The sequence below is a fragment of the Poromitra crassiceps genome (genome assembly GCF_964638095.1).
Source record: "Poromitra crassiceps genome assembly, chromosome: 4".
NCBI classification, from domain to species: domain Eukaryota; kingdom Metazoa; phylum Chordata; class Actinopteri; order Beryciformes; family Melamphaidae; genus Poromitra; species Poromitra crassiceps.
The window spans coordinates 68310152-68318481 of NC_139626.1; the positions used below are offsets into that span (position 1 = coordinate 68310152).

The 8330-nt window shown below is 45.9% G+C and overlaps 1 protein-coding gene across 1 annotated transcript in view; it reads right to left on the minus strand.

Moving 5' to 3' along the window:
* sos1 (son of sevenless homolog 1) overlaps positions 1-8330 on the minus strand; it is a 123365-nt gene that overhangs the window by 58816 nt on the left and 56219 nt on the right. Inside the window, exons 8-9 of the mRNA XM_083634610.1 lie at position 8330; positions 1777-1904 (exon numbers count right to left, since the gene is read on the minus strand). The exon at position 8330 is cut by the window's right edge and continues 98 nt beyond it. Coding sequence (XP_083490736.1) covers positions 1777-1904; position 8330 — 129 coding nt within the window. The remainder of the gene's footprint in view (positions 1-1776; positions 1905-8329) is intronic.

Genomic DNA, 8330 nt, shown 5'->3' on the forward strand with positions numbered 1-8330 from the left:
AAACTGTCACCTACGTCCTCATGTCCTCCTCCCTGCTCTCTGCTCATCTGATGGAGGCCTTCTTCTTCTTCTTCTTCTTCTTCAGGTGAACAGGCCCAAAAGTTTGCCGAGCCTCAATGTGACGGTGCTGAGAACTAGGGAACAAAGGGCGACCGGGCTTCTCTCTCTCTGTCTCTCTCTCTCCCTCTCTCTCTGTCTCTCTCTCTCCCTCCTTCTGGTCTTTTCTTTCTACCAAACAGAGAACAATAACAGCAAAGCAGCTCGGCTCCTGACGCAACTTCCCTCTCACAACACGCCGCGGAGCCCCCCCGCCGGCGACCTACGACCCCCCCGCCACACACACACACACACACACACACACGGTCTATTTTGGGTCCAGAGGGAAACCGGGACTGAGCCTGCTGGGCGTTGGAAGGATGGGAGGGGTACTGCAATAGTACTGGGACTGGATTAATGAGTGTGTGTGTGTGTGTGTGCGTGTGTGTGTGTGTGTGTGTGTGTGTGTGTGTGTGTGTGTGTCTGAGTGTGTGTGTGTGTGTGTGTGTGTGTGTGTGTGTGTGTGTATGTGTGTGTGTGTGTGTGTGTGTGTGTGTGTGTGTGTGTGTGTGTGTGTGTGTGTGTGTGTGTGTGTGTGTGTGAGAAAGAATGTGTGTGTGTGTGTGTGTGTGAGAAAAAGTGTGTGTGTGTGTGTGAGAAAAAGTGTGTGTGTGTGTGTGTGTGTGTGTGTGTGTGTGTGTGTGTGTGTGTGTGTGTCTTATTGTGGCTGTGCACATTTTGCACAATCAGTGTTTATGTTTCAATAGCCTTTCCAAGAGATTTGTATTGTGAGAGTGCATGGCTGTGTGTGTGTGTGTGTGTGTGTGTGTGTGTGTGTGTGTGTGTGTGTGTGTGTGTGTGTGTGTTCTCTCAGTGTGAGCAGATATGCAGGTCTTTCTTATTAGTGTGTACGAGTATGCATAGTTGTATGTATCTTGTGAGCACCGCACTGTTTTAATATGTGGTCTAGAAAAATATGTTTTATTTTTCTTATTATTCTGAACTCTGAATCATGTTTGAACTACATGTGCTACTTTGCAACCCAATAATTTGCACTAGGAACTATAGTATGACTGATAACTGTGTTGTGTTCTAGCACTCTATTTGACTGTGTCAATAAGTGTTGACGATCTTTTTAATATTTATTTTTAGTAAATCATGCTTGTTCTAATCTATACAATGGTAATGAAGAGACTTGACTTGACTATACTATACTATGGTTTATTATAATTAGAAATATCACGTGCTTTGTGCGCTCATTTATTAAAGTTGTGAGATGATTGTATTGTTATATTTCATAATATTTAATACTAGTTAGATCTAGTTCTGTGTAAAGTCCTTCGAGACATGCCGTGATAAAGGTTTGTCGAAATAAACTAACTTGACTCTGTCTCTGTTCAGTCTGATGTCTGATCACTGACCAGCTGATCACTGCACAGCTGATCACTGACCAGCTGATCAATCTAGTATTATCATCAATAATCTGTCTACTGAACTAATGGCTCTACAGCCCCTCGTGTGCAGCAGACTGGAGCTGATTTACTGTTTTTCTATGTAAATCCCAAAGTTTTCAAGATTATTACATTTATTTTCCAGACTCCAGAGTTTCTAGGAGGTGCAGGCCTGGGTGGAGGTGTAGAGGGGAGGTGAGGGGAGCTGCAGGCCTCGGGGAGGTGTACGGCAGGTGCAGGCCGGGGGGGGGGGGGGGGGGGGGGTGAGGTATAGGGAGGTGGAGCCTACCTGAGCCTCCTCTTGGCCAGGCTCCTGGAGCAGATCCTCTCCATGCTGCTCTGCAGGTTGAGCAGGGCTGTGATGGCCTGCTTCAGACACTCCTTATCCTCCTCATCCTCACTCTTCTCCTCCAGTTGCTGCAGAGAGGAGGAGGAGGGGGGGGGGGGGGGTCAGGGTGTCAGAGGGAGGAAGGGGGAGAAGAGGTCAGGTGGTTTGCCTGGAGGCTGGAGGGAGGTGAGGTGGTAAAGCTGAACTCATGAGGCAGATTAGGAGCAGCCTGGTCCCAGGCCACGCCCCTCATCCCGGGCCACGGAGTCTGAGTCCCCCCCCCCCCCACCCCACCAGCCTCTGGAGTTTGGAGTAAGCTGGGGGGAGTGACTGCAGGGATTTCACAGATTTAGCCACGGGAGCTTACAGCTGCATGGAGACTGGCTATACTGGGGCTCCAGGGCTCTTGTTTTACGATACGTCTTCAGGCAGGAGGTCTGTCGTGATGTCAGGTGGAGCTAGGCAGAGACAGCGTGACATTTGCCATCGAGGAGGGGGGGGGGGGGTTAACGCTTTTTCATTTAGCCGCTGGGGACCGCTGTCACTATGTGATCTGAGTCGCGCATGCGCACTGTCACTAGCCACCCGAGCGGAGTCTCATTTTACAACATGTTAGCTGTTAGCTAGCTCTGGTGGAACGAAGTAGTAGTAGTATCCAGCCACAGCCCCGGGTCAGAAAGAGATGTACCAGGAAGCGGACGCACCTGCGAGAGATTAACCCCCCCGAGAGCGGCTGTTTGCCAAGGCAGCCAGCTTGGTCCGACACGGGAGACAGCTGGGAGAAGTGTGGCACTGATGCCAGTGGCTGCTATCTGAGCTACTGGTGGCAAGCAGGGAGATGCTAGCTAATGGCGTGCATAAGGGACATCCTGATAGACTTTGATAACCCTGGAGGCAATAACAAGATACCAGGGGCCCATTGCACAAAGCACCTTAAGTTAAGATTTTCCTTAGAGTCCGAGTTGAGGTGTCCATAAAATGTAATCGGTTGCCCAAAACACCCTTAACCCTTCTCCATAAGGGTGTTCCTCCGTACATAACCCCCCACTAAAAACATGCAGAAGATCGTCATCCGACCAGTGATGACAACATCTGAAGTTGGTCCAATGATGGTCCAATGAAGGTACCCGGGCGCTGGAAAGAAATAGCGACCACTGCTCCCGGCCTGCCCCCTGGAGGAAAGGACAAGTCTGGATGGGTCAAATGCAGAGGACATATTTCACCGGCCACCGTCAGCATGAGTGTGTGTAGTGGCCGCATGCATGTGTTGTAGTGTGTTCGTGTGACAATAAAGACGGGCTGCCGTCTGAAATCTTGTTTTGTGCAGCCAATTCTATTTTATGGACATCTTAACTCTAGACTATAAGGAAAATCTTAACTTAAGGTGTTTTGTGCAACCAGCCCCAGGACTTCAACACACATCTCCACGTTTCTTCTCATGTCAACGGTGAAGCTGTTTCATGTGGAGTGTCTGTAGTGTTCCATTGCTCTGTGGACCAATCAATCAATCAATCAATGCACCTCACCACTGCAGTGGTGAGGTGCATCATCTAGCTCTGTAAATATGGCACTGTGTTTCAGCAGTATGATTACATCTCACCACTATGGGTACCGAGGACCAGTACTAAATTGGTACCGATTCAATCAATCAATCAATCAAACCTTTATTTAACCAGAAAATAAAAACCCATTGAGACCAAGGTCTCTTTTTCAAGGGTGATCTGGCCAAGAAGGCAAAAGCACATTACACGTTGGACAAAAATACAAGTACACAAGTACAAAACACAGTACAAATACAAACTTCTGTCAGTAGACCACCGTCTACTCAAATTGGAGAGTAATTAAGACACAAACTGATTCCTGATTGGTCAGTACCCGAGTATCATTAAAACCCCCCTCGAGTATATTTTGTAATTTTTAAGATATTTCATGTGTTGGTGAGCCATGATCTGATCTGTTGATTATTAGCCACACTGTATTTGTTGACAAATAACCTTATTTCGTGCTCAAAGTCCAAAAAATAGGCTGTTGGTAAAAACGGGTGATGATGTCAGACCATTGAGATGAATAAATGGAGCCTATCTCCATTCTCCTCCCTGTATGGTCTATTGAAGCCAAAATCTGATCAGATCACAGAACCAGAGTCTGCGCAGTAGCTCTTTTGGGTTGAAACCTCAGTCTGAGGTCCCCCCCCCCCTCTATCCCCTCTAAACTAGTAGCGACTGTTACAATACAGTAGCTAAATCAAGGGTTCCCAAACTTTTCAGCCCCTGACCCCCAAAGTAATGGTGCCAGAGGCTCGCGACCAAAACAAACAATTATGGTTAAAATGTGCTCTTTTTAATAGCTTTTAAATTGTATTTCACACATTTTGTAGTTCACATATACTTTAGACCAATTTCACACATTCTGCAAATCATGTTGCGACCCACCCAGTGGTGGCCCACGACCCCCCGAGGGGTCCCAACCCCCACTTTGGGAACCACTCATCTAAATAAACAAACATACAAACAAAATGCTTGCGGAATTTCCAGTGTGAGGGCAGACAAAGACTTTACTCAAAACAAGACGCAAAACTTCTCTTTCTTGTTTTTTTACAAACAGCGCTGCAGTCATTATGCTGCAGTGGAACAAGCATTACCCTTCGGTTCTTAGCAATGTTCTTTGGCACAAATGGTGATGTGCGATCATACAGCGCGCGCTGCGCTCATGTACGTTTTCATAGAACACCACTGGTTATACAGGTAGAAAAACGGACTGGAGGAAGCCTTTAAGGTCCTGGACGAACGGTATTGCTAGCAGTATTTTAAGCGGTTTAAGCTGTTACTTCTAAATCAGCGTTTCTCAACTGGTGGGTCACGAGCCAAAGGTGGGTCGCAGGGCCGTTTTGATTGGGTCGCGGACATTGACACCAAAAAAAAAAGTGCAATTTTTATTTATTTTTATTTTTTGGACCATTTCATTTGAGTTAAATTCAGATTATTGAAACTGGATTAGCCTGACCAGTTTTACTTGTTTAACAAGCTGAAGCATATGCTCTGCCTGTAATTCAAGAGAAGTCTGCCTTTTCATTTCATATTTAATTTTCAATTTCAATTCAGATGATTGAAACTGGATTAGCATGGCCCCAGTTTAATTAAAAGTTATGACCAGCATAAAAAGCATATAGCCTGCCTGTGATTCCTTTTTATTTCATATTAGTTAAATTCAGACTATTGAAACTGGATTAAGGAGGTACGGTGGTGCAGTGGTAAGCACTATCGCCTCACAGCTCAAAGGTCGTGGGTTCGATTCCCACCTGGGGACGAGGTGAACGCTGAAGGAATGCGTGCCCGTCCGCATGTCCTCGAGTGCCCACCGCCCGGGTGGGGTCGGCAAAAGGGCCTTTCTGTGTGGAGTTTGCATGTTCTCCCCGTGCCTCCCGGGGGTTTCCTTCATATAGGAACCCCCTTCACAAAAACATGCAACATCCTGGTTGCTAATGTGGTTCCTCCTCTGGTCGTTAAGGGCGCCTGTTCAGAGGGAGGGGAACTGGTTGGAATAGCGTGAACCTCCCACGTGCTATGTCCTACCGGTGAAGCTTCCCCTGTCAGGTGAAAAGAAGCGGCTGACTGACTGCCCATGCCTCGGAGGAAGCATGGAGCCAGTCTCGGCTCTCCCCAGATCGGCAGAGGATGGAGTAGCAACCAGGATTGAGAAATCAAATGAGCACTAATGGGGGATAAAATGGGATAAAAAATCGGGAAAAAAATTATAAAAAAAAAAAAAAAGAAACTGGATTAGCATGACCAGGTTAACTTGTTTTATTATTATTATTATTATTATTATTATTATTATTATTATTATTATTATTATTATTAACTTGTTTAAAAACATATAGGCATGTAATTCAAGATAAGTCTGCCTTTTATTTCATATTTCATACAGTTCAAATAAGACTTTCTGAGCATGACCAGTTTGACTTGTTTAAATTTAAAAACATATAGTCCTGTAATTCAAGTCTGCCTTATTTCAATTGGTTTTTAGCCCTAGTTGCACTTCTGTTGCACTTTTTTGTTCATTTGAGGTTTATAACAATGCATGAAGGCATTGTGTATTAAATTAATTCAATATTTTTTGTGCAATAAATTTGAGTGGTTTAAAAAAAAATCTGAAATTTGGGTTGCAACTTCATGACAAGGAAAATAGTGGGTCCTGAGGCTACACCAGTTGAGAACCACTGTTCTAAATCATCCCCTGTGGGCCCTTGCAGGGTTCTGTGCAGCCTCGACTTGGAGCCTTGCTGCCGACGACACCGGGACTGTACATACTTCACGTCACGTCCGCGTCAACACCGCCTAATCACATAGCTGCGCCGACAGGCCGGCCAGCTGCGGCGCACCACTCGGCGCTGGTGCAGAACCATGTGAGGCCTTTAATGATGATGAAGCTGCCGGCATCAGGTGATTACATTTAACGTTGCTTCACTGCATGTTCACGTTCTGCGCTCATAGGAAAAAGCAAGACACTAAAGCCCAATTTATGCTTGGTCTGGCGACACTTTTGAAACCATCGCAGACAGAAATGAGGACTTGAGTCGACACTTTCAAGTGTCGACGAGCAGTGTCTGCTACCTGGTGAAATGTCTAGTGTCGCCGACTACGTCACATAGTGTCGCGCAAGTGTGATTGGCTATATAGACGGCACACGCACAGGACTTCCTTGTTTTGGTTTTCACTCAGTTGAAATGAATGAACGTGTCCCCGCTATTTTTATCAGCCTGTCCTTGATGTATGACTTCGTGAAAATCACAAAGAACATCGTGACCAACTTCCCAGAGAGAGAGAGGAGGTGAGTTGTGTGATTGTGTGTCGTTTATATGCGGCTGCAGCCAAATACGTTACATCTTGCCTCCGACGGAGGCAAGATGTAACGTATTTATAGCACTTATAGCGTTTGAGTGTCACGTGACCGTTGAACCGAGGCGAACGTTCACTATATATATGTATAAATGCAACACACTTTCTTTTTCGTCTGCGACCATGTGCTGAGCGACACTTTCTAATTAAGTGTCTAAGTATAAATTAAGCTGAAGATGTCATACTAAGTACTTAGAGGAACAGACAGAAAACAAAGTGCACAGTGCTTTGGTGAGCCAACTCTAAAGACAGAACAACAATGAGAAACGACACACCTGTAATGTTAGATTGCGGCACCGTTCAGGACGTAGGTCCACATAATAATGTCATTGAATCCATCGCGCCGGTTTGTTTCATAATCCTTTGATTTATCCAGACTCGACAAGGAAATTTTTTTTCAATGAAAATAAGCTCAGTAAAGAGATATAATGCTGCTAACTTTATCTTTGGTGCTAGTCCCTGTAAAATCAAGTTAGTGATGTGCGCAATGCATTGTGGTTGTTGTAGTTGGATTCCCCTTAGAGTGATATGGGGGAAAACTACAGCCATTTTCTCTGGTGATTATGCTCCAATTTCAAAAATAATTGCATATTTCTACTACATACAGTAGGTTTAATAAATGATCATATTCAGTGGGGGAATGGGCCTTTTCAAGAATTTTACTTGTTATTTCTGTGGTAAAAAACAACAACAAATTAACTGTTGAATATTTTCACAGCTTTTCATGTCATGTCTTTATTTTTTGGACCAAATTATGGAGAGAAGAATCGATAAGAGCAGGGGTTTTCAAAGTGTGCGAGACTTCCCTCCCCCCAGGGAGCTGCGCCTCCCTGGACTTGTGAAACACACATTTTTAAAAATCGCGATTTCCTTCTTCCTGGTTTCTCCTCTGACAGCCTGCTGAGCTCACCTCAACAAAGGCAGCCAGACTGCGGGCGTTCTGCCTCTGGCTGAAGTCCTAGTACACCAGGGTCCGCCTGACATAAATTCCATCATCGGAGGGTGTGCGCGCAGGCTCTCTGCAGACAACCGCGTCAGGCTACTTTTGTGACCGCGCGGACATGTCCGGTGGAGGCTGTGCATTTTCTTCTCCCAGATTTTTCCACGTCAAGTCGCGCCTCTCCTGCAGTTGGCTCACGCCCCCCAAGGAAGGCGCGCCTCCCACTGAAAACCACTGGATAAGAGTATCGATAGGTATCGATAAGCAGTGCCGGTACCGATAAAATACGAAACGATACCCATCCCTACTCACCACTGTGTTTCAGCAGTTTCATTCGGGACTCACTAAAAACGCGCCATTTCACCGCAGAGGAGGTGGTTGGGTTGAGGTATGAGTCAGTGAGGTTCAGGTCAGCTTACAGTTAAGACTGTTGTAAAGTCATAAATCAGTGGGGCGACCAAATGTAAGCTGACGTGACATCAGGCACATCAGGCTTACAAGACTGTTTTTAGGGAGTCCCGTTTGAAACAACACTTGGCCCAAGGGGGCGCTGCTATTACAGGTCAAAAGCTTGTGATTGGCCCAGACGGACGCGGCGTCATTTGTGGGGGACAACTGATTTACTGTTGGCTAGTGAGGCGGTCTACAGCTGGTGGCTCTGTCAGTCTGGTCTTACC